The sequence below is a fragment of the Stigmatopora nigra genome, chromosome 5, assembly GCF_051989575.1.
Source record: "Stigmatopora nigra isolate UIUO_SnigA chromosome 5, RoL_Snig_1.1, whole genome shotgun sequence".
Classification (NCBI taxonomy): Eukaryota; Metazoa; Chordata; class Actinopteri; order Syngnathiformes; family Syngnathidae; genus Stigmatopora; species Stigmatopora nigra.
Genome location: NC_135512.1, coordinates 6866833 through 6893172, shown reverse-complemented (window position 1 = coordinate 6893172; position 26340 = coordinate 6866833). Strand labels below are relative to the sequence as shown.

Sequence of the window (26340 nt, the reverse complement as noted above, 5' to 3'; positions counted from 1 at the left end):
CAGACTCCCATTTATGGACGTCCAATTTATGGCTCACCGAGGTCCGCCCGCCAGACTTCATGGTCTAAATCCAGACTTTAGGAGTCAAGTTCACATCCGACTGCGGCGTTACTTTTAGCGTAGATGCCCGCTACTCCACTTCCAGGTCAAAGTACCACAACAACGCTAGTGGTTAGTCTAATGCTGAGGCAAATACCGTACAATCACGTTGTATACAAACTACAATTAAATTCACTCTGATGATAGTACAGTTCACTACAATGGTAATACGATTCACTCCCATTATATCTTTATTTCTGATTTAGATTTTTCGTTTAGGACAGTTTGACAACATTTATTTTCAGTTTTCGAATACGGACAATCTGACAGATTCCAAAGAATTATAGTATGTTGCTTTGGTGCTTTTATTTTATTTTTTTTAACCGACTGCTGATGTCTTTAGATAGCAGTCCTGTTGTTTGGGTTTGTAAAGCTTGAGGGCGTTAAGGAGGGGTTGAAGATAGTATCAGCCAGGACTGGAGCAGAGTTGTAGCATCCATCCCAAATGAGTGTCGTCTTCAACTGCCCTCCTCTAGAGAAACAATCATAAGTCTGGAGCCAAGGAGACATCTTGAGCACGTCTCTCCGTGGCACAGTTTTACCACTTTTTAGAGGCGGACTAGCAGCTGTTATGTTTGCAATGTGCTGGACTGGTTGCATTGGGGTTATGGAGACGGATTTCTTTTTCGTCTGAACTCTTTATTTGAATATAGTAATTGAACATTCACAGGGGACCTGAAGCTTTCTCCACTGCCGGTTTGTTTACGTCCAAAAGCTTGAGGTTTTTGTTAAAGAAAAAAAAAAAGGTCAATGTGATGAAAATGAATTATTCTATCTGCTGCTTCATGTTAATCCTCTCTAAAATGGAGTATGCTTTGGCCTCTCTAAAGTGTAGTTTAATGAAGTTGGAAGGCAGTGACTGAATTGGGTGGGACTTTGTTTGATCATTTCTGTTTAAATTCATTGGTGAGTGTTTTTTTTTAAAAGTAATCTTCTCCATCATCTGTAAAGCAGTGTAAATACTATTTGCTGCTTTGATTTGGTGATTTATTGGTTGGTGCATTGCACCAAAGCCAGACATCACAATTTTTTCCCCCATATCATTCGATCTCAATATTTTGTAGGTAGTTTTTATACAATCCCATCTACTCTAGCATTAAGTCAGTGGGTGTTTGAAATATCCTTTTGTATTTTAATGTTCAATGATTGTATTTGAGTATTGTGTATGCATTGGAGCTTTACAGTTGACCTGGAGTGTAATAAACCACCAGAAAACCTTTAAAATTTGACTAATTTTGAAGGAATATTCAAAGTCTCCCAAACTAGTAAGTTGCCAATTGAATATGCCAAGGCCGAGCACTGATAATGATTCATTTAAAGAGTTTTCATATCTTTTGATCCCACACATTCAAATGATCCAGCCCTGCTTGTAACTATGTTGAAGTTTGTTGACTCGCTTCATTTAGATAAAAGAATGCTTGACTACCATCTCGTATAGACAAATGTAAACATTCTTACATAGACCTGAAGGTAGATTTGACCTTTTACCATACAATCATTGCCTACTTTTGGGAAAGCAGCCCCTTAAAACCTCGATGGCAGTCTTCTTAAAATGCTGTCCTTAAGCCTTACCGTCACTGAAGCCTGAGTGGAGTGTTTTTTTCTTCTTCTCTGCTCTAAGTAGAGGATTAACCGAACTGCTTTTCATCAATGCGGGATCCAGATGCTGCGTTAAAGACTGGGGCTGGAAGCAGGGGGGGGGGGAGAACAAAATGAGAAGACACAAAAGGAAAGAGTGGGAGGACTGTGAACGGAGGGTTTACCCTCCATCCTTTCTCTCCTGATTTGACTTTCTTTGGCTCCCCCTTTCCCCACTGCTTCTCCACTTTTAGCCCTTGTTCATTACCGTCCTCTGTTTCTTCACCCTTTACTTTTCTTCCCACTCGTTTTTCTTTTCCCTAACTTCTCACTCTCTCTCTCTTTCTCTCTCTCTCTCTCCCTCATCCATCCATTTGCCGTAGTCGCCTTGCAGATAATGCCTGTAATTGGAGTGACTCGCACTTTTCCAGTGTGTTTTGACCAGATAAAGAATATTGTCAGCGTTTTGCCGACACGGCCTCGTCTGGCGGAATTAAATGGACTCTGTTCTCTTCTGTCGGCAGCAAATTAAAAGGCTCTCAATTCATCTGCTCTCGCCCGAGGCTTACAGGCGAGGGCCTTCTATTCATATAGAAACACAGTGGACAGGGTTGGTGATGGCGAGGGGGCTGCGAGGGAGATCCCCTTCCGCCCTTCTTCGAGAAGGGCCCGCTGCTTTCCATTTTGTTCAAGTCTGCACTCGAGCAAAAAAATGGGAGATGGGGAAGGAGAGGTCACGACGGATATTCTAAGGGGAACACCCATGCTCGGTGATTCATTCACTTGTTTTGGCACCTGGCCACGCTTGACCGCTTTGTCTTTTCTTGCCTTCGTAGTGCAAATCTGAAAGGTGTATGATTTCTATTGACGTCCTTCAGTGAAGGCGCTTTGTGGATTACGCCTCGGCTGCTAAAGTAAAGGTGTCAAACCCAAGGCCCAAAGGACAAATCTGGCCCTGCAAAGTGGTTTTATATGGGTAGTGAAAATTTTTATCTGATTTTGAATTGAGTCATTGCATCAACTATGGCATTTTGTTATTGTCAGACTTGCACTTTAAAAATAAAATCGTTGGATTTTGTGGTATCACCATCATGAACATTAACTTAGGGGTTGCCATTAATGTCATATTAATGGGATATCATATCTAGTTTTAGTGAGTGGGGCTGCAGTGAATACTCAGGTTAAGGCAACAATCTTGATTAATGTGCATAGTTTTATTTTAGCAAGATAATTCATTTAATTTACCATTGGAGACGGACAATATAACAATATATCAACTGTTATTTCTCTTATTACCAACATTTTTCTAAGGTTTTATTTAGGAACCTCAAACAGACTAACCATTTCATTCATATCATTATGATAGAATCATTTTTGCTAAAATTGTGGTGACAGAACGTATTCATATTTTTTCTCAAGTACCACACATTAAAACATCTCTGACAAGAACAAGCCCCCCCACTCCATTGTGTTCCTAACTCTTTGGCTACTATTGACTGCACTAGACGTACAATCCATTTGGATTGGGACTGTGGCCAAAAACCCTACGAGTCCGATTGGATTGGACGTCCACTAACAAACAACTCATTAAAATTCACTGCAAAAAGATGAAAAAAGTCATACGGTTAGATGTGTACTATCTTCATTTGCACTGAAAAAGATAAAAACTGTGTTGCAATGAGATATCAAGCCTTTGATGGCATTATAAAATTCAATTAAAAGTACCTAACAAAGGTAAGATTCCAGACACCTCCAATTGGTCTCCCAAAAAAAAAAAAAAAAACAACTCCTGATGGTTCAAAACATTGTCAGGGCTTATTTTGAACTCATCAATTTAACATTTCAGGACTTTAAAACAGTACCCATGCAGAGACGCCCCATTGACAGGAAGTGTCGAGCAGGTCTCTCCACTCCGTTTCCACGGGCAACGTGAACTGGAGGCCCAGTCGAGCGGCTCATTGTCACGCCTGACAGCAGTCAAAACACGCTCACCCTAAAATCAGGGACGGGCCAACTTTTGGCCTTGAGGGCAAAGCGGTGGCTGAATGTATATGGCAAATGTCAAATTGTGTCTGCTACTTCTTCTACAATCTGGTGCTGTATCTCAAGTCTTCTTGTTTTGTCTTGGCAGCTCGGCGTGGGTGTGCGCCGGATGTCGCGTCAGGGCTGAAGCCCCGCCACCCTCCCTCCCATGAGCCCGTGTGCCCGGACACACACACCCGGCGCCGCCACGCCACGAACGCACACCCGGCGCCCACACAAGTACCCGACAGCTCAGCCGAGCCTGCTTTGGAGCCTGAAAAATGTCGGCGGAGACGGAGCTGCAGCCGGCGGTGCGGCCCGGAAGCCTCAGGCGGGACTCCAGGAGGAAAGGTACGACAAATAATACACTTTAGAACCCTACCAAGCCAAGAAGGATTTTGATTTGTTCTGTCAAAATTCCCCGTCTCCATATGTGTTTTGTCATGTTTCACGTCAGGAATTCTTTCTAACATTGTTTGACCTGGTTTTATTCTGGGGCTGCTTTGCTACATCTGGGCAAACCGTGTCTTCAAATATTTTGACTATGAAAAGAAATCGCCAAGGTTTTTAACATCAAAAATGTTTTGCAGTGTTAGAGAAGTGAATTTCTGTTATATTTGAGAGTTGCTTTGCTTGTCTTAAATCTCTCAAATCATTTATGCATTATGTGAAGAATTAATGCCAATGAGTCAACATTGCAGTTAGTTTTCTTATCAATTCATTTTGATGTTTTGTTATTTTATTTCTGGGTGAATGAATGATTTGAGTGCATCACAGAAGCATGTGTTGACGGCATTGGAAGTCCAATCCAATTTGACATCATTTAATTGCCATTAACCCTCCCAGTGAAATTGTTTTGGATGTCCAGCACCGTCACTGGCTGTTATATATGATCCCAATAGTCCCTGTTCAAAAACAAACAAAAAAAACTGAAAAAAAAGAATATTTTTTGTTAAAAGCTAAAAAAAAAGCATCATTTAAAAAAAAAGCTAGGCATAGAAATACCTACTCTTAAAATTTCATGCAAGAAATCCCATAAAAATCCCAATAGTCCCAGTTCAAAAACAAAGACTGAAAAAAAAGAATATTTTTTGTTAAAAGCTAATCAAATGACATCTTTTAAAAAAATCTAGGAAAAAAAAAACTTATTCTTAAAATTTCATAAAAGAAATCCCATAAAAATGGTCCTCCAGACTTGCATCCTGAACCAGTGTGTCTGTATGTGCGAGATGTCAGGGGCCAAGGTGGGCCGGGTGGGCAGGGAGCCCATCAGCCCAGCTGCTCTGTGCCACCTGGCTGACTGGGAGCGCCATGTAGCCATCTCCCAATAAGTATGTGACTGATGTAGCACAAAAAAAAAGCTGGCCACGGCTACAGCCAACACACACAAACACACACACACAGCAGCAACAACAAGAAAAGAAAATCACTCACACACACACATTTGCAGCTGCCAGATGTGCGTGTGCAGGTGGAAGCCCCTTATGTCCTGTTAAGAATCACCTCTGTTTTGCCACAATGGAAATCATGTTCATCATTTGCACTTGTTTCTATATTTGGGCGAGATGAAGACGCAATCTCGGGCATTCACACGTAGCCTACACAAGCACTCTAGACTGGGATTGAAGCCCAGAAGTGCATATGAGAGGTAAGATTAATGGTTTGCCTTCAGCATTGAGACTTTGGGGTGCTTTAACATCTCCTCTTTGCCTTTTAGCTTTCTCAAACACACACAAAACAAACACACATGCATGCAACCTTCAACCTTCTGTCAGTGGGGGGCTTTTCATATCATTTATTAAGTCCTTGTAGGAAATATCCATGGAAAATGTTCAATGAATAACATAGTCAATGAAGCCATGTACATGGGGGAGAAAATAGAAGTGGCTTGCTGAGGGGTACTTTTAGAGAGATGAATATAAAGAGAGAGAAAATAATAGCTGATTTAGGATGTATAAATATAAAATTGGTGTATTTTTAATGAGCGTTGAAATGCTAAATAATAAAATCAAGCAGATAAAATACATCAGAAAGAGTAAAAAATGTAAATTGCTATACCATTTCAACAAAGGAATTTTTAAATAAATTTTATATATATATATATATATATATATATATATATATATATATATATATATATATATATATATATATATATAAACTTTTGTAGCCAATAGACTGGGCAAAAATGGAGTAAATATGAAACAAATAATTAAATAAAATGAAATACAATCTAAACAAGACAATGCAAAAACTGAGCTGATGAAGATTGGCTATATATTAGCCCATCTTATCATCAACATGAAAAAGATTATCTCTCACTTGTCGACAGACTGCAGATTTGCAATGGGAACTCATCGCTCGCTTGATCTGGGTCATTCCTTCTTGCACGCACGCGCACTTCAACTCTCCCCCGCGCATACACTGACGCCGCAGCGTGATGAAAGTCCAATGCAACCATTCAGCCAGCACACAATAGAGAATAGTAAAGTTTGCTGATGTTGGTTTTGTACGTACAAAATCAGCCAATCCGGCGTCTGTGTGTGTGTGTGTGTGTCAGACCTCTATTTGGATAGCGCTCTCGGCATCCTTTAAATGAAAATGGCCCCTCGGCTGATCATCATTAAGTAGGAGGATCCCAGCAGGATAGTTCCTCACTCTACCGACGTCCTTTTCCTCCTCCTCTTGACTCCTAAACGACCTTGCGGGAGGATGCACGACGAGAACAGACTAATGTGAGGCAGGGCTGTTTAATCTCCCGCCTTTTGTCTGCCAGCGTTGCTCAGAATGACAACGAAGCGACGTCTCAGCCAATGCGCGCTGTGTCACTTCCATTGCGACTTTTGATCTTTTGCTTTCTGTGGCGCCTCGCATTGCCCTGAACCCCCCCCCCCCCCATCCATTCAATTAACGTGAAAGAGGAAATGATAACCCACAATGTTTTTCGATTTGAAGGAGCCAAGACTTTTCTGTCTTTTTTCGGCACGACGGCCGACAGGTCGTTTTTATTAGCAGTGGTCAAGCGCTTCTCGGAACGGCTTAATCTTCGGTAAATCCGCAGAGATTGTGCAACCCACGCTCAAAGTTGATTCGGATTTAAGAAACACTTCAACTCCAAACACTTGGTCTTCAAATCTTTTTGCTAACCAATTGTTGTGACAGCATGAGAATGGGCTTCTTGAAACTAAGATGGACAACAACATCCTCTCAAATTTAACTCGTGAAGCCTTGAGGCTTTTTTGGCATCCTGTTACACCAGATTTTTCTGGTTATTTTTTTGGACAAGGTGACTTGAGACTGCAATTTGTCGATTAATGACACTACATAACTACATATACAACTGGATTCATTATGATGAGTGGAACTAGTGTGAGGGGATAATTGGATTTCTGAATAAAATGTTACTTTTGGAATTTACTCTGTCTACAGTCCAAGTTAATATTTATAGCCCTAAATAGTCAAAACTTCGACTCAAAAATCCATGTACTAAATTCCAGTTGGAAAACAGTTGACAAAATAATGTTAAAGATATATTTTTTTAAATATATGTATTAAAATGAAAAATCTGTAAAAAAAAAGGAATTAATGCAAAAAACAATTGGAGCACATAAGACATAAAAAAAAGATGACCATCCCACAATAGATGCCAATCATATAACTGGCTAATCCAACAGTCTATCTATTAATGGTTAAAAAAAAAAAAACAATTTAGAGAAAGCAAAATAATGACATCTAACCTCAATCCCAGTGGCAATAAAAAAGGTGGCAATAAAAGACGGCCCGAGATGGAAGTTTAGTTAAATGGCAGTTCATAAAAATCTCTTTTAAAGTCAATTTCTACCCAGGTAGTCATTCTCATTTCCATAGGCAAGTCATTTTGTAGTTTTGGTGCCTAAACAAAAGAATACTGGAACCTGCTAAAATTGTCAACCAGATGAAACACAAGTGCTGAATGTACATTTTGGAAAGGAACATGCGATGCCATCAAGTCGCCATCAAGGTCAGAAAGTGCTTGGCCCTCTCATATTTTACAAGTGGGAAAACCTTGAGATTTTAACATAAAATACAATGTCTGGCAGTATAGGAGTAATACTCCTAGTAAAACTTTTTCATCCTTTTCAAAAAAAATTCACTGTGACGTTTATTACTAATTGTAAGCCAGACTGGAAAGTCCATACAACAACAAATTGCTGTAGTCGAGTCGAGACAAAACAAATGCATGATGCTGAATAACTCTGGGCTTTAAAACCAAACAAAAAAAAAACATGACAGTAATTCGTAATACTATGGTGTAATTGCATTATCCAAGCATGACATGTAGACAACCTCTTCTGCCTTTATTTTATGATGCAAAAAGGATAACAAGGACACAAATGCACTACTAAGAGCACACTGACAAAGAAAAAATAAACACATTTCTCTAATGTATGATTGGCCTACTCATTATTGGTTTTGGTGCAATGTTGTGCACGTATACACTCTATCTGGAGTGATTACCGGAGCTATTGAGCGTAATATTTATCCCCGGGGAATTCTTGGACAACAGTATTTTTAATGTGTGTCCTCTATGAGCACTAATCAGATTCGTTTCTGCCAATCAAAGTTAAGATAGAACTGAATTGCAGATGGGGTTGTCATTGCAAAACAGATGTGGATACAAGTAGATTGAAAAAAAAGTCTTTTGAGGACACAGATGAACAACCATTCAACCTCACGATCATACCTAGGGACAATTTAGCGTGTTAAACCAGCCGAGCATGCATGTTTTTGTGATGGGGGAGGAAACCACAATACACAGAGCAAAAAAACAACAACACATGTACTCCTATCAATTTGAAATTGATGTACTGTATACTGTAAATTAGCCTTTCTAACATATTCTACCAATACTGTCTGAGGCCTATCAGTACTGCACATTTTAATGGGCCTACCAGTAAATGTTTTATAGACTTGTGTTTACATGTTTTAGCAAAGGTTTTTGACATACTGTAGACTGTACATTACATGTCCTAACATATCCTAATGGTACTCACTGAGGCATACTGGTACTGAAAGTTTTAATGAAGCGTTTTAATGAACTATTAATAGAGAAAATCCGCGATGCACTAATGATACGAAACTCGAACCACGAAAGAGCGAGGGAACACTATACTTTAAAATTTATTTAAAAAATATATAATAAAGACGCATGGCAAAATAGATTTTTTATTAAATATTTCAACTTTTTCAGAATGGTATAGTTTGACAATGTTCATTAATGGTGACGATAGAAACTAACTTTCATCATATTCCCAAAAGGCCTCACTCGCCCACTCTTTATAATAACAAATTCAGTTCCTACGACATTCAGGGTCAAAAACATCACACACAAAACGATATAGAACAGTAAAAGCCTTTTATTTAACCAGCGGACCTTTGTATATGTGTGACTAATGTAGTGTCTTAGTGTTGTGTGTGTGTGCGTGTGTGTGTGCTCACTTTTGTGCAGACCGCAATTGTGTCAGTGTGTTCACCTCCTTCGCCGCATTACTAACTACGGTCTCCATAGCAACAGTTGGTACCCTGCTCATAATTTGCAATGAAGGAGAAAACATCCGAGTCACAAGAACACATGCAATTGAGGACAACTTGCTCGCTTTGCTGAGTACTGAAAGGACACTCATTTTTGGGGTGATATTGACCCAGCAGCAAAAATCAATGCCGGCCCACCAGTCAAATTGCATTGGACATCTATTGCTTTGCTCACTGATCAATCCTGATCACTCAATGCCATCCTTTGCAATGGAAATGTGATTTAGGATATAAAACAGGATAAGATATACAAAATATGCTACCAGACTAAACCGAGGTGACAACCTGTGTGGGAAGGATACACAGGCCAATGGAATAGGAAGAAAGAGGACAGGAAAAACTGCTCTATCTTTTTTAAAATGACATTTTAATATTTCTTAATACATTCCTTTTTACTTTACTTTGTACTTTCTACTTTTTACTTTAATGATGAGTGATGAGTATGTTAATACTTTAGTCCTTTTGTTCTGTTTATGTTTCATATGTACTGTTAACGGATGCACTTTTTTATATGTATCGTATCCTGTGCTGACCCGGCCAATCTGTCAAATTTTTATAGTCAATGTGGCCCCTGGGCTGAAAAGTTTGCCCACCCCTGAACTAGACCTTATAGTTTCGTATGCAATTAACTCAATAGTCGCCATTGAATCGGAGAGATCTCCATTCTTTTTCAGTGGTATCAAATGAGTTAACTCTCTATGAGATTTTGGAATGTGGGAGAAAACTGACATACCCCTAGAAAACCCAGACATGGACAGGGAAGAGTGCGACTTCACCAACACGAGAACATGCGAATCATGTTTCTACTTTAAATATGTGACTGAGTGAGACTTTTCTTAATGGAAGTGATGAAAGTCCCCGTCCCCCCCAACTGAGGTTGACACACACGAGCAGGTGGCATCCTTTTGTGATGTTCCTCCATCTTTCTTTGCGTTTGCTTGCTATTCCGGCATCCCGACCGAGGAGCGGCTTCGTTAGAAATCGTCAGAAGAAATGAAAGGAGCGGGACCACAACTTCAAGTGGCGAGAGGAAACACTTTGTTCTTGGCATGAAGAGACAACTGCTGTTTTTTTGAGGGGCTACCTGATGCTCTTACTGAAAGCTTTGCTAGTAACACACACACACACACACACACACGAAGGAGAATTCCTCTTGTAATGATTGTCATGGTGCACAAGTGGCCCGTGGTGCAGGCCCTTAGGGGAGTGGATTCAGTGTTGCATGACAGGATGAGAGTGCTGTTTTTTTTTTTTTTTTAATAAAGCATGCTGTGACACCTTGTCAGAAGGCGGACAGCGCGCAGGTGTGCACACAAACATTGCAAAAAATCGTAAATGCACACGTGCATCAACACATACACAGCCATTATTGTGCCCCAGGCCATGTTTAATTTTTTTAAGTATCAAAGACTGGTTCCAAACAACAATTTTAAGATGCTCATTTTTCAAATAATCTATTCTCCCTTATTATCTAAATCCAACAACTACTTTCTTAAATCTTTAGTAGTCCTAATAACTCATCCACTGCCTTTGGCAGTGATAGACAACGGATCTACGGTATTTGAATCGGGGTGGCCGCCATTGTTGTTTCACATGTTTTTTTTACTGCCAAAGATGGTAATAGATGCCTTTTCTATTCGGACTAGGAGATCTGGCATCATCAATCAATCACTTTCACTTTAAAATTCACTCCCAAGTAGAATTTGCTTCCAATTCAAGATATTTGTAGCATTTTATATTTTCCTCAATTTGTATTATTTTCCTTTGTATGGGTCACAAGATTATTTCTTATTCCTGTTAGATCTGTACAATGCATGTATGTGATTGTATACATGTCTTTCAGGGGAAGAAGTATCTAAGGTGTGGAAAAACTATTCAATATTATAGAGAAAATACTAATGTTAAGTCTTTTCCCTAAAAGATCAACTATTGAAATTGCACTTTGTCGAAATGGAAGCATTTCATAGTGCTTCTCTAAATCATAGAAAAGGTGCTGAGCGTACCCCCCACCCCTAAAATAAAATAAATTATGACTCGGCCTTTAGAAAAATGGAAAAAAAAGGTAGTACTATTATATGATCTATCAATGTTTTTCAAATAGCGCAGTTTGTCATTGATTGACAAACGCTTTCAACCCTTCTATCACTGTTAAATCCTCTTTGATTTGAACAAGGCAGACAAGGTTATTCACACACTGTTGCGTCAAACAAAATGTAAGCCTGCTATAATCCGGATTCCACAGGTTGACATGGCAAATTCCCTTCCAAAATGCTCCCTGTCTTTCATATCTCATTAGATCATCTTGCAGTTTGTTGATATTGACAGACACGTTGCAGCGTTTGAGTTTCTAGTGATTACCCGCCCCCCAAAAAATACCCCGACAATCCACTACCATCTGCGTGCTTTCATTAGCACTAATCAAAAAGCTGATGTACACGCAGCAGATTCTGTTTCATGTCGTAGCCTGGAACAGACTGCGCATCCCCGTCTTGTTGTGCTTTGAATACGAGAATAAGTACATCCTCTAAGCAGAAACGAGATGAGCCGTCTGATTCTTTGACTCCACGAGATGCTGGAGGTGCTTCCTCAAATTCCTTGTTGAGAGACAACAATTAGCACCTTCTAAAAATAGCTCTACACAAGTTTGTGGCTACATAACACAACAATGGAAGGAGGGGGTGGCTGGGTTGGAAAAGAAGCCTCCGGCGGACTTGTCTAAGACGAGGGCTCTCTTCAAGTCGGTGCTTCTGACAAATGGTGACAAAAAACAGTGCAGTATCCTCAATCAACATGAGAAAAGAGTACTGTTAGAAGAATGTGCTTACATCTGTGCGCAAAGCCATTGGGTTGAAACCAATTTCAGCTCGCTATTCACTCTTACGGCAGTCGAAAAATTTGATGGATTTAAGATGTTACTTTGTCTGTCATTCTGTACTACTACATGACTCATAATAGTTAGTGTATTATAGATCAAATGTGATAGTCATTTTATTTCTTCCCTGAAATATGCCGTTAAACTTACAGTTACGCACAATAGTGTTTTTAAGTATATTTTGCTTTTGCCGTTTTTAATGGGGGTTTTTATCGGTAACATTCTTGAAACAATGGCTGCTAGTATTATACTGTGATTTTAACATTTATTTTACAATATATACTGCAGGTAGTGCTCTCATAAATTCAGATTTTTGCCTAGAAATGGAGTATCTTGGAAAAACCCAGTCTCACCACATCTGTCAAAAACCCATAAATAGTGGTAACATAATCATAAAACGATCCAAGGCGAGCACAAATGATATACATACGGGATGATTTTATTCAGGACAGGCCACAAAGGAAAGTAAAAATGCCATATTTGAATTTAGCTTCTAAGACATCATTTGAGTTGTGTTTCTGACATCCTCAAAGGCCTTCAAATGGAACTTCCAAAGGACAGGGTCCTGATATGCCAAAATAGCTCTTGCTTTCTTTCGGAAAAGGACGCAGGAGATTTGAACTTCAACTCAAAAAGAATGGCATCCTACCAACACACGTGACAAGAAACAACCCAAGCCTTCTCTCAGGAACAAACTGTCTCTATAAGTTAAAAGTTCTATCTCTCTGTTCCTTCAAAACTGACCTTGACATCAGATGTGTCTGATCCAGGGCCACAAACCGGGGAGCTGTCGCCTCAGGGCACATTTGTCTGTGCTCGCTCATCCTCCTGCAGACAGACTCAGGTCTGGACTCATGGGGTCCGGGTCATTGCAGCAGGTGGGCAAGGTTGTGAGACAAAAGAGATCATGAAGTATCAGTAAATACAAAAACAACAGTGAAATGTTCTTGCTTTAATAGATAAGTCTCTAAAAGCAGAATTCTATGCAATGGCCCGCCTTGTCTCTTTTCAGTTTTAGATTGCGACACTGATAGGTTCATTAATAGTTACCCTTGTTTGTAATTATCAATAACTGCAGGCAGACATCTTATTCAATTATTGACATTTAATTAAATAGATTGGATCACAGATAAGAAACCTTAAGGGAGGAGATCTTCAAAATTATCCTCTCGAACAGTATTTTGCGTACGGCCATAAGGCATTTGGGATAAAACAAGTGTGGACGTGGCAGAAACAACATCTTTGTTATGGAAATGGCAGATATCCCGAGTCCTTGCCCGATCCACAACCTTCACAGCCCGATACTGGGTGAGATGTAACGTCGACAATCCTTGGAGAAGTCCATGTGAGAGTGGACTAGGCGGCAGTCTATGACCTCGAGCCGAACAATAGAAAGACTTTTAATGATTTAACAAAGAAATGAATTACTACACATATGTATAATAGTAATACAGAATAAACCTAACAGACACTTAAACATTGAGTGGCACAAAACTGCAGTGAAACTCATCTTCGTTAACACAAAAGCCAACACGCGCCAGACCCATAAAGAAAAAAACGCTCGCGTCAGCAAATGTGCGAGGCAATTTGTTTACTCGATGAGTCTCACTTTATCATCGCATTTTACACTTGCTGTGGCGCATTTGCATACACGACTCGTCAGTCAAGTGCCAGCTTTTATACGCTGAATCAATCTTGCCGGCCTGGGACCGGCTTTTTCTTTCCGGGGCTTTCAGCCAGCTTTGTCTTTGGCGACTTCAACTAACACACAGAAGCGCAAACGGCATCAGAGAAGGATTAGTTTTCCAGCCCTTCGAGTGTTTTACCCATGACGCGTCACAGCTGCAGTTACATCTGGAGCGCCAGAATTCAAATCGCCAGCTGCCACAAACGCAACTGCCGAAGAGCACCAACGGCGTACATTTCCCGACGCAAATCTCAGATTCTCGGACGGCAATCGGTGGCTCTTCCTGATTGTTAACAGGTAGTCTCAGTCGACTGGGCCTTGTGTCTCTCATGTCTAATAAATGTAACGAGCAAGACCATTAAGCATCATTGAGCTCACACTTTGCTTCAATTTATGAACTGGAGGATCATTTCTTTTGCAAGTTAACAAGAATACCTGATCACATTAAGCCAGTCCACATCTCAAACACAAGACATGCTTAGACAAGAGGACTTTAGCCTTTCTTAAGCAAAAAAAAAAAAAAAAACTGATGGCTAAACCTTGGCAATAAGGACAAAGGTTAACACTCGGGTAAGGCCTGGTGTGACCTTGTTTCATGATGGGAGAAATGCAATTCGGCGAGTGTGTTAGAACATTGATAAAGAAGCCATCTAGATCAGGGGTGTCCAAACTTTTTGCAAAGAGGGCCAGATTTGGTAAGGTGAAAATGTGTGCGGGCCGACTTTTAGCCTGACATTCTTTGAACCATTAACATTAAATGCAAATTAACTTTTTGGGATTTTTTTTAATTACAAATGGCATACTTTTACTTTTACATTTTTTTTTTACATTTAGGTTTTTACCGAAATCACAAACCACAAAAAATTAAGAAAACTATCAAGGATATCTAAGTTCATGTGAAACATCACATATTATTCACTATTATATGCTCACTGTAGGAACAGTGCTGAAAACAAAACAATGATCACTGCATATTCAAACTGTGATTTTGACCATCACAAAAAAAATAATGAACTGAGATTTAAGAATTTATTCAACTCAGAGGACTTAACAAATATCTTGCCTGCACTAATGTGAAGGGTGATACTGGGATCTTGACTGCAGTATGTAGTCCAGGTCTTCATCGCACGCTAACGAGAAAAAGTCAAACTCAGTTCCTTTTGCCTCTAACTGTCTCTTAATATCTAATGAAACGTCTTCAATTCTCCGTGCCACAGTATTACGAGCCAGGCAAATATTGGCAAACTCTTGCTTCTTCGCGGGACAAATTTTCTCAACCATTTTCATTACACAGTCTTTAATAAATTCACCGTCACTGAAAGGTTTGCAGTGCTTTGCAATTAGCGTTGCCACTTCGTAGCTTGCCTTTGTGGCATTTTCATTTGACTCACGGGCTCTTGTGAAAAAGCTTTGCTGTGCCGTTAAAACAGCTTCCAGTTGCTTCACTTTTTCACCGCGTTCGTTCCCAGTTAGCTTGTCGTAGCTAGCATGTTTCGTCTGGTAGTGCCTCTTAATGTTGAATTCCTTGAAAACAGCCACAGTCTCTTGGCAAATTAGGCAGACACAGTTGTTTCGTATTTCAGTGAAAAAATACTCAAATTTCCACTTCTCCTGGAAGCGGCGGCCCTCCCGGTCAACTTTCCTTTTTTTGTTTACATGTTAGAAATGGGCTGGGCTGAAACAATGACGCAAGGGTCACGGCGGCCAGAGTGCGGCCACAGGGCTACTGCCATCTTCTGGTGAAGTGAAAAATAGCTTTTTGTACACATTTATTTTATACTGTGGTCAACAGTGCTGGCGGGCCGTGTATTATTGATTTCATGATAGAGGCCGTGGGCCGGTCAAAATTTGTCCTCGGGCCTTATTTGGCCCGCGGGCCGGACTTTGGACATGCCTGATCTAGATGAACGTGATGGAGTGGCATTGAGGGGCAGAAGGTTACGGAAGCCGAGGGCGATGCCGGGGGCTTTCCTGATGGGTCTGACTGTACTATACCTGCCATCGATCACGTGTGTGTCTGTATGTGTGTGTCTGTGTCAAGAGGCTTCTGCCTGTCATAACGCTCTAATCCTGACTGACATTTATCCAGGGAGGCCTTGCGCATTCAACCATCCGTCACCATCCATCCTCCTCTTCATCTGCCCCCACGTCCCGTCAAGCGGCATGTCTGACTGGCACGTTGGCAGATTCCCTCAGTGTTCGCTTTGTGCACGCCATTGTCATTCTTTGATGGCAAAGACGTGACCCGCGCTTGTGTATGTTTGAGGAGGAGGAGGTGGATGAAACCAAAGATTCTTTCATTAAATGTCTTTGACGCTCAGCAGGGTCGCAGCAGTCCCACGATTAATAATAGCAGATTACAATGGTTTTCCTCTCTTGACACATATACTGACACGACAATGCAACTCTTTTTGACTTGTGCGCTTTGCCAAGTATAGCAACAATGACAGCGATGGATGAAATTTACGAGTCCTCCAATTTCATCTGAAATAGCCTATTGTATGAGACTAAACCATAATAGATAGGCTGACACCAATAGAACGATAAACATTTATTGAACTCTAATTACTATATTTGTGCACAACCAAATAAATCAAAAGATACAGAATGGGTTCAGAGCAGTAAAAAAAAAAAAAAAACGCCAATATACAATAAAGCCAAAACTGACTTGAGTGGTTTCAATGCAAGTTCTGGGCTTCAACTATTTCAGCCTTCTTTCACAAAATAACAAGATTGATTTTATTTTTTTTAAACAATAGCTCCCATACCAACACTTTTGGCACAAATGTTGCTATGCAGTATTGAATTGCAATGCTCATCATGAAAGCATTTTTATTTTTACCATGTAATTAAAACAACCATAGTCCCAGTTTGCCGTGGTTGATTAGCACCAATTAAAAACTCGAAGATGGTTTCAAACCCGATTTCCTCCTTAATCCCCAAAACATGCTGTCAAGGCTAGTTGGACATTGTAATTTGCCCTTAGTTATGAGTGTATGTCTTCTTATACCCTGTTATTGGTTTGCAAGCAAATCAGGGTGTCCCCCCCTGCCTACAGCCTGGCTGGGATAGACTCCAGCACCCCCCTCAACCATTGTGAGGATAAGCGATACAATGAAGGAATGACTGCAAAAAAGAAACCATGTTAAACAACCTTCAGACTTCAGACTGACTTTTTACTGAATAATGGCTTCAATTTTTCACTTGATGAATCACAACTTGCCAATAGCCGCATCAATCTTTGTAGAAAAAAAAAGCTTTTAATCCAAAAAAGTTACCACCAGGTACACATTTGTTGCTTGGCAACACTGGCAACAATGCAATGCCTTGGTGATAAAGAGTAGAAGAGGGACCTCTTCATGGCCTCCACCGCAATACGACCTTTTGAGGGTCACGGAGCTAATGCATCGATGCATTATAAGAGCGACGGCGCATTATCATTACATTGCCGAGGCACTCGGTGGTGCTACCTGCTGATTTAGAGCGTTTACTGGAATGGAATGGAGATTAAAAACATTAAACAGGTTTCCTTCTTGTCAGTGCAGTCTTAATGTATTACTTAACGCCTGTGGCCAAGAAAAAACTATTACACTGAGAAGTATATCGTTTACCACGCCGAAGCTTGTAAGCATCACATTATATACAGTACAGCACATTAGGGAATATATTGAGTGCTCATTTAAGTATTTCTGAGTTTCTACAAACAACAATGACAACTACTTATTTAACTAGATGCTTGCTGTTGATGGCACTAAACGTCCAATCCGTTTAAACTGGGAGTGGCCAGTGAACATTCATTAAATCGCCCACTTTTTTAGCAATTTAGGTTGTGACATCACAACCAGAAATGATAAACATTTAGTTTATTGACCGAATACTACAAAAGACTAATTACGATCTAATTTCTTTGTTATGCCTTACTTTGTACTTTTTGGATGTCAAAAATATTTTTTACTTGGGAAACTCAGCTCCAATTCACTTAAAATTACTTTAGGCCATTTATTCTCATTTTATAAGATACCAAGAACAAATATACATTAAAGTTACAGTAGTAAATAGACATCGGTTGGTAGACCAGTTTCAACTATAGCCTTAAACGAATAGGTTGTAGTTTAATTGTTTTTTTTTTGTACGGTTTAACCAAAGCTTAAAGTTCAAGTGAAATTGGGTGACTTGAATTTCCATGGTCACTCGAATGACCGTATATTCTGATAATTAAAAATAGAATTAAAAAAAACTCATTTTTCTCTGTTATGTATTGAGGACAGCAAACAAACACATATAAAGCAAAGATCCAGGTCATCATAGGAACACTTTTACCAACAACACTAATGCTAACATTTCACGCTATTGACAAGATAAGAAAAAAAAAAAGTTCAGAAATGTGACCATATTGATTGGTGTCATTCATATGATAGCACATTTTATGGCTAACATTTCTTCTTCTTTTTTTTTCGCGCTTAGATCAGTGATGGTCTTTTCTCCCCTGTGTGTGATTGATTATCCCCAAAGTAAAAGATGATGGAAGACCTTGAACATCAGGCTTAAAAGTGTCTGCGTGTGTTTGTGTGGTTGCAGGGCAGGATCGCAGCGAAGCAACTCTCATCAGGCGCTTTAAGGGCGACGGCGTCCGCTACAAGGCTAAGCTCATCGGGCTGGACGAGGTTACGGCGGCCCGTGGAGACAAACTCTGTCAGGACTCCATGATGAAGCTCAAGGTAAGGACTTGCGGTCTGAAGAGGTGATCCGGGACATCACGTATTTTTGTGTTACCTGTGAAACTAAATCATTTTAGGAAGACTTCAGAAATCATATTTAGTTTTTGCTCTTTTTATTATTCATTCAAAATTGCTGTAATAGTCCCTCAAAAACTCTAAACATTTAAATAATTAATCACTAAGAAGGAAGAAAAAAAAGCAAACATTTCTTTTTTAAACAAAGGAACAAAAGAAATAATGTTGGCTATTATCAGGATCCAAAAAAACAAGAGGATTTGGGCAATATTAAGGTCAACAATGTCTTTAAGTGATTCCCTCACTGTCAAAATATTTTTCAATACCCCTGCTATTGCCTTATGTTTAGTATATCATGTCATTATTTATCATTATTTCTTCCAGCAGCAAATGGATTAGGGAAAAGGCATTTATTAGAGGTCTTTTTTTATTTATCACTTAATTAAAGGCCAATGAGTCCTGCTTTTATGTTGCTCTTAGGTCAATCAAAAATTAGGAGCTCAGGCATTTGGTTAGAGAAAATACCTTTATTTTATTTTGAAGTGTCTTTATTCACTCACCTACTGAAAGAGTCGAACTGTTACAGCACTTTTCCAGCATGTTAGAATTGTAAAAAGGGCAAAAACAGACATTTGTTTCGGTTGTGGCATTGTGAATGTTGAATGGCAATACCCACTCAACCCCATTTTTAAAATCATTTTAGTTTTTACGGGTTCTTGAAAGAAAAAAAAGAACATCAATAGACAAGTTAGCTGTATGGATGAAAGAGGGGCTGGCGGGGTTAAAGTCTCATTTGCAAGGACAGGAACAATTACAGGCAGAGGAATTATGGATGGGCTAGTTAGCCGGAAAAACAAAACTCGTGCGTGAGAATAATTCAGATGTGGGTGAGGTGAGCAAGGAAGATGATTACGCAGCATTAAATGCAACACAGATTTTAGTAGCTTGCTCAATGGCACTTTGAAATGGGAAAAAAAATATATATATCTAAATATATCACTGTATATATACAGTAATACTTTGAGATACGGACTTAATGCGTTCCAGCTCCATTTACTCTTATCTCAAATCGATGTTTCCCATAGAAATGAACCAAATACAAATTAATTTGTTCCCGTGCTCTGAAAAAAAAACAGGATATTACAATGGTAAAACATATTTTTATTGGTTGTAATTCACCATCTACTAGTAGATTAACAAATAACTAGTATTTATGGGGTTTAATAATAAATTGAGACATTATTCAATAAAAAATGAGTAAAAATCATAAGCAGCCTCTCTTGGCAACTCGTATATCAAGGTATTACTGTATTATATATTTTAGAAACATAATTCCCTTTTGCTGACCTCAGAAAATGATACATTACAGCAATATCTGGCCCCCAGGCCTCACGTTTTCCACCTCTGCAGTAAAAGCATTTTAAATCAAGGCAGCAGCAGCTGTTCACATCACAAGGATCTTGAAAGAGCGTTTTCACGTCAACATCTTCAAGAGTTGCATGTCGGTGGAGGCCGAGTCATCATTTATTGTCCTACAGGAGGGATTTAAATTAGGCGAAAAAGCAGGTTCCGGCTCGAGGTGGCGAACGGGCCGAGGAGAGGAAGGAAAGACAGCTGATTGATCAAACGCCTTCCCTCCTTCTCATTTACGGTTATGGCAAATCCATCAAGAGCTTTGCTCTGATCTCCTCTTTCACGCGAGGCGCTCCGCCTTCCTCCAAGCTAGACAAATGTGGCACAGGTAAACATCTCGGGGGTGCAGCGGTGGCGTTTATTAATCATCAGTCTGTCATTCTGGGCCAACGCGAGCGAGAGACGAGGTTATGTTTTTACAAAGCGTAGCAAATGAACTTTGGCCCGTGCCTGTCCTCCATTGTTTTATCTCTGGCTATCGATTTTTTCTCCTTTTGAGTGGCTGGACAACTCAGTTTGTGATCTTTTACTATCTGAATTGCAAATATGCATTGAGGGAAAAAAAGAGGAAAGATTTCTGATTTTAATTGTGTTTGTCTTTCTCTTTGTTTCTAAAAACAACAGGAAACGGCAATGGCATTATTCAAATCAAGTTTTGCTTGTATTCGTGTTCCCTTGTGGGATTTTCTTTATTTTTTTTTTATGCCAAACAAACGTTCATACATAGTATAGTACATAAGTAGATCTCTGAGCATTAGTTTGAATCAACTTCCACAGAACTAATCAAAATATGTACTTGTATTCTCTCTAATGCAAATGTTCCTTGGATTTTGGGGTAGAAAATATCCTATTTGTCAAAACACTAAACTTAAGTAATGTAGTAAGTCATTCTAGCATTAAATGAAAAGACAACAAATATAATGTAACCTTATTTTGAAGGATGGTTATTCAAAGAATTTCAATAATATACAAATCAAAAATATCTACAAACTATAATACAGAAAATAATTTTTCAACACAAAAAGTGACTCGTAAGTACAGCCAATGTGTGAGTTTTTTTTCCCAGCATGGTTTCAGGACAAACATATTTACTTAAAAAAAAACTGCTTGTTACAGTATTTTATTGCTCAGAATACCATTTTAATGCTGAGCTGCAATTTCCAATGTTTCATTGTTTTTTGCTTAATGCTTAGTTGGGACTTTATGAAGAAACACAACCGTTGGTGTTTTCTTGCTTTTAGCATCCCAGATAATTTTTAGGTCAAACTCTAGCCTCAGCCCTTAATTGATGTCGAGTATATGTCAAGTGTGTTGTGCTTCTCTTTAAACACATTTTGTTGTATTTGTCAATGTTATGCCTTCAGGGTATCGCTGCAGCGGCACGGTCCAAAGGAGAACACAAGCAGAAAGTCTTCCTGACTGTTTCCTTTGGAGGGATCAAGATCTTTGATGAGAAGTCAGGGGTAAGCAAACTGATCCCACTTTCTTTGGTGTGTGTGTGTGTGTACGTGTTTGTTAATAGCTAGGCCAACACACAGCGTTGTGTGTTCCCGCCGTTAATGAGGCATCTCTGGGCGAGCATGGGGGGGTCCCGGGGGAAATCAGTAGGCCCTAATTGAAACCCTGAGAACAAGGGCCTCAGTAGATGAGAGAACATTTTGTCCTATTGTCTGCGTCCATGCAAACAAGACAACTTTTGTTTGTTGATTACCCCCCACCCGCCACCCACCCCTCTCTTGGCTAGTCCTGACAACCAGTTGGGACTTCTGTGTTGAGTTTATTACTAGTAGATGTCCAATACATTTGAAGTAACGAATTGGTTGCAAATATATTCATTGGCCGCCACACTCCAACTTCAAATGTGTTGGACATCTAGCAATGCCACTAAGATCAGCCAATGATTCAACAAGTGTCTGACTAAGCATGATAGAATTGAAGTCTCTTACAGAAAGATAATTCCACGACATCTTGTGGTGCAAACATACATTATGGGCCTGTTTAGACAAATGGTAACACCGCTAAACTTGCATTATGTGCATTCACCAGGCCGCCTGTTGCCCTACAGCACACTTATCTTGACCTTGGATTGAAACTTATTGTACAGCAATAAATGTCGATGAGAATGCAGCTGAAGGATAAGGGATTGGTGTTGCCATTATGCAACAGAAAACTGTTTGGCCACTACATTCATCGCTGGCCATTGTGCTGACTTTCCACTCAATGTGCACTCTGAGTTCTCATTGTGTTTGAAGTACTCATCTCAAACGGTGGTAAAGAGCCTCTACTCAGTTTTCACAGAGTCGCAACATGTGACCAAAAATCCTATAGTTGGTCAAAATATACTGAGTTACACAGACTCTTCAAGTTAAGACTGAGTTCCGTTTTTACGTTTGCGACGTAACTGGAAGTCTGATTCCACTGTTCAAGTCGCTATTTCTGAAACTGGTTTAAAACAATTTATGGAAGGTAGTTTTATATCCAGTATGAACAAGATGCTACTCAGCCTGATCAGTTGAGTTGGGTTTTGACTATCTGTAACATGACTCTACGCTGAAGACCCTTATTATTGCCCCCACTTGTCAGATGGGTCAGAAATAGGGCCCAGCCAGAACGCAACCAGATCCCAATTGGAAGCTTGCTACAGACAGTGTGAACAGTCACCTGTAAAAAATCAGATTTGAAGAGGAATTGTATTGAAACACAGCATTCATGGTCCTCAAAACATTGTAGGTCGAGGACCCTGTAATCCAAGGACATCCCTCTGTAGTTTTGTCCTCTTTAAGATCTACATTTTGGCTGCAATGTACAGTTTTGATGGGTTCACTCTGTGTAATTTCACGAGACCAGGCATGAGCATCACTGCACCACCAACCGCCCCATCTTATCCGATTGGGTCGAGTAGCAATATGCACCCGGACGCCCCGCCTTTATTATCCGAGGCGCCGAATCCCTGAGATTTACACGTGGAGGGTACATATCCAGCCGTAACTCAGAGGCGCGGCACCGGTGACCAGTGGCCTCCCGCGTGGCGGGTGTATTTCACGCGGCCTGGCTCATCCCGCTGGCGGTGTCGTTCGTCATGCCTCTTTTTATGTCCGTCGTCAGTCTTTGTCTGAGCCCTGCGACAGCGGGACGATGAAATAAAGACACGATGCGGACCAAGTCAGAGGACGGTGGGGAAAAGGCAAGCATATGTCAAAGTAAAGCTTCCCATAGGGAGACTTTGTCCTCTGTCTCCAGACATTAATATTAACTATAGCGATATGCCGTCCTCACTATCAGTCCTAATGGATAGCCTGAGAGAGAGAGAGACAGCGGGAATGACTCTGCTGAGGTTCAGGGTTCTTGACAGTCTCATTCCCGGCCTGTGCATCACTCAGCCAGATGGGCGGATGGATGCGCCGGCTCGGTCGCCAGGATGGATGGCCCGCTCTCTCGGAGGAGGGAAGGTCGTCCGGAGCAGAGGAAGGAGGGCGCTTGAGATGAGGAGAAGAGGAGAGGAGACATCAATCTTAACAGAGGGCATGTTCCTCTTTCTCAAGCTTGCTTTCAAACACGTGCACGCTTATTGGAAAGGTACACGTGCGTAGCAGTGTTACTGTTTCATTGGAATGCTGGTGAAATGTACTCCTGCTAGGGTCGGGAGAAGGAAAACCCTTGAATACTCTAGGGTCGCATTTGTTTTTGTTAAAACAGACAAAACGTATTTTTCTATGTACAAATATAGTAGAACTCTGTCACTGCAATCATGATGACAGTCGTCCAATCATGTAGGTCTGAAAAATTCAGTTTAATCTCTTGAAATGTGTTTATCAGTAGTTGATGTCCAATCCATTTGAACTGGGAGGGTGACAGCCAATGAACTTTTGTTCTTTCATTCAAAAACATTTGTATTTGACAAGACAAAAGTCTCACAAAAAAAAACCCTTTTTTTTTCTCCATTATGTAGTCATCCACGTCAAAACAGTAATCATAAAATCAATTCAAGCTACAATTTTTTAGCTTCTGTGAAACTTTAAATCAACAAAAACAAGCCTGAAAAAGGTCTTGGTGGTAAAATTATTGTTTCTTTAACACTTATTGAACACACTGTAAACATCTTGATCTTCACACAGACTTAATTGTATGCATATCCATTCTTTTTTTTTGCAATGCCTAAGTCTGTGCAATTTCCAATGTGTTGGCATTTCAATTAATGCAAAAGAAGACTTTACACGACAAAACCACACTTACCCATCTTTGTGTGGACAAGGACAATGTAAAAGTCATTCACTTCTATTGGCACGGTAGTACACACTACATTAAGTAGTCATCAGAGGCTTTGTTATCATTTTGGGGGCGATACAGAAACACCGAGCAATCGCCAGGAGGGAAAAGAAGACATCAGTGGCTATTGACTTAGTTTCTGTGAACATACGTCATTGTCACTGACAGGCTGTCAGGGGAAAGAAGCTTTTCTTTTCTATTGGCTGTATGCCTGCTTGATAAAGTAAAATGACGTAACAAAACGTACAAACCGCAATTCTGCCAACATTGGTTAAAAAACAATAGAATACAATCGTTTGAATATCTTTTACACGCTATGTTAATTTTAATACAATACAAAAAAAAGATATATTTCATGATGATGATCCATGCAACATTTTGCAAAAATTTATTGAACAGGTTGATTGGAAATAAGTGAATGTCATAATTGCATGTGTGTAAAATATTTTTAATACGTAGCAACCATTTTGTGAACAAAATTACAGTTTTTTTTAAAACAATATATGATTTATTCACTATTGCAAGCAATTTATATCATAACACGATTAAGAGAATCTGCCAAAATGTCTGCACCAAAAAAAATTTGATTGCTAATGGCGTGATGTTGGTGTTATGATGAATTATTTTGGGAGAATTTTTCCACCACCATTAACTGAAAACCCATTTTTTTTCCTGCATTTGCGTTCATGCCAACAATCAAATATTAATTTGGCGCAATATTTGTGCCAAAGTACTATATTAAATTGGGTTAAGACGCTTTATTTGGTGAAATGATGACAGTATCCTACTGTCTTGTTTCATCTGTAAACATTTAAAAGGGCATAGTACATTTCTGCAAATTATGTTTATATTACAGTTCTGGATTCATTATACTATTATTATATGTTATAGTCGTTCTAACATGAGTGTAAAGTAATAGTAAAAAGTTATTATGGCCTCAGTCGCTGCACTCAAAAGTTGTTCTTTGTTTTCATGAGGGTGCTGCACCTTTAATTTAGCAGTTTATCAATCAATCTCAGTCCAGAGGTGATTGCCGCGTTTTTTGGTTCTGGAGACATAAAATCAATTTGAATTTGGAGAGGCCATTGCCTCCTTCAAGCTGTTCTGCGCACTCTGTCACCTACACGCTCACACAAATGCATACACAGATCCCAGAGATAATTTAATTACAACTTTGGGTTGTGTGCTGCCTTGGCTGCTATTTTCAGGTCAATCAGGGGGAACGATCATGATCATTAGTTTAATTGTTAATCATAAATGACTCATTTAGGATTACATCTCTGTCACAGGTGTGTGTGTGCAGGTGCATTGGGGTGCGTGTTCCCAGCATGCATCTGGCACAGGCACTCACAACAGACTGCACATTCTAGCCTGACATCTAGGACTCGGACTGTTTTTGTCATATGGGAACAGATGAAGCGATCAATTCGACAGCTTGCCGAGCTGTGATTGTCACCGATACCCCCCCGTCCCCCCGTCCCCTTTGAAAGCCCACCCCCAACAAAAAGCAATAACACTGCCATCTGCCTTGGGCAATGCCAGCTTGGCGCCCTCAATCTAAACAGGCCAGAGTTTAACATAGAGCCACAAAGAGGGTGTTTGTTGCTACATTAATAGACGGCAACAATTGTGAGCCGGTCCACTGAAAGTAAATGGCTTCAGGCACAGTGTCAAAAAAATCATAAAAATCATATGACATCCGCTCTTGTTGTTGACGTCCAATCCAATTGAAGTGGAAGGGTGGGCCGCCAGTGAAAAAAATGTTCATTTGCTGCCACTGTCCTAGTTTGTATGTCTAATTGGGATAAACTTGTTTCTACAGTCAAGGGATGAAAACAGCCATCAATGGCGGTCAAGGAGTTCATGTGTCTTCTAAATGACTTCCAAAGAAAATGTCAGCTCATGAAGTTTTAATCAAGGCTTGAATGCTGCAATTCTCCTTGCGTTTTCATTTAAATGCATTCTTTGTGAATAGATCCATAATAAGTATAACCGGAATTTCCTCAAATTCGAAGGAAAGAAAATGATTACTTTGCCGATTTCAAAACATTTTGCTAAAGATGGAAAAATGTGGGGCAAAAATGGCTGAGAACGAGTGA

The 26340-nt window shown here is 39.9% G+C and overlaps 1 protein-coding gene across 11 annotated transcripts in view; it reads left to right on the top strand.

Moving 5' to 3' along the window:
* dab1a (DAB adaptor protein 1a) overlaps window positions 1-26340 on the top strand; it is a 156165-nt gene that overhangs the window by 104600 nt on the left and 25225 nt on the right. For all 11 annotated transcript variants that reach the window (XM_077716932.1, XM_077716942.1, XM_077716939.1 and 8 more), the window contains 3 exons: window positions 3809-4050; window positions 18408-18547; window positions 21340-21438. In XM_077716932.1, the coding sequence (XP_077573058.1) occupies window positions 3981-4050; window positions 18408-18547; window positions 21340-21438 (309 nt within the window). In that variant the 5' untranslated portion in view covers window positions 3809-3980. The remainder of the gene's footprint in view (window positions 1-3808; window positions 4051-18407; window positions 18548-21339; window positions 21439-26340) is intronic.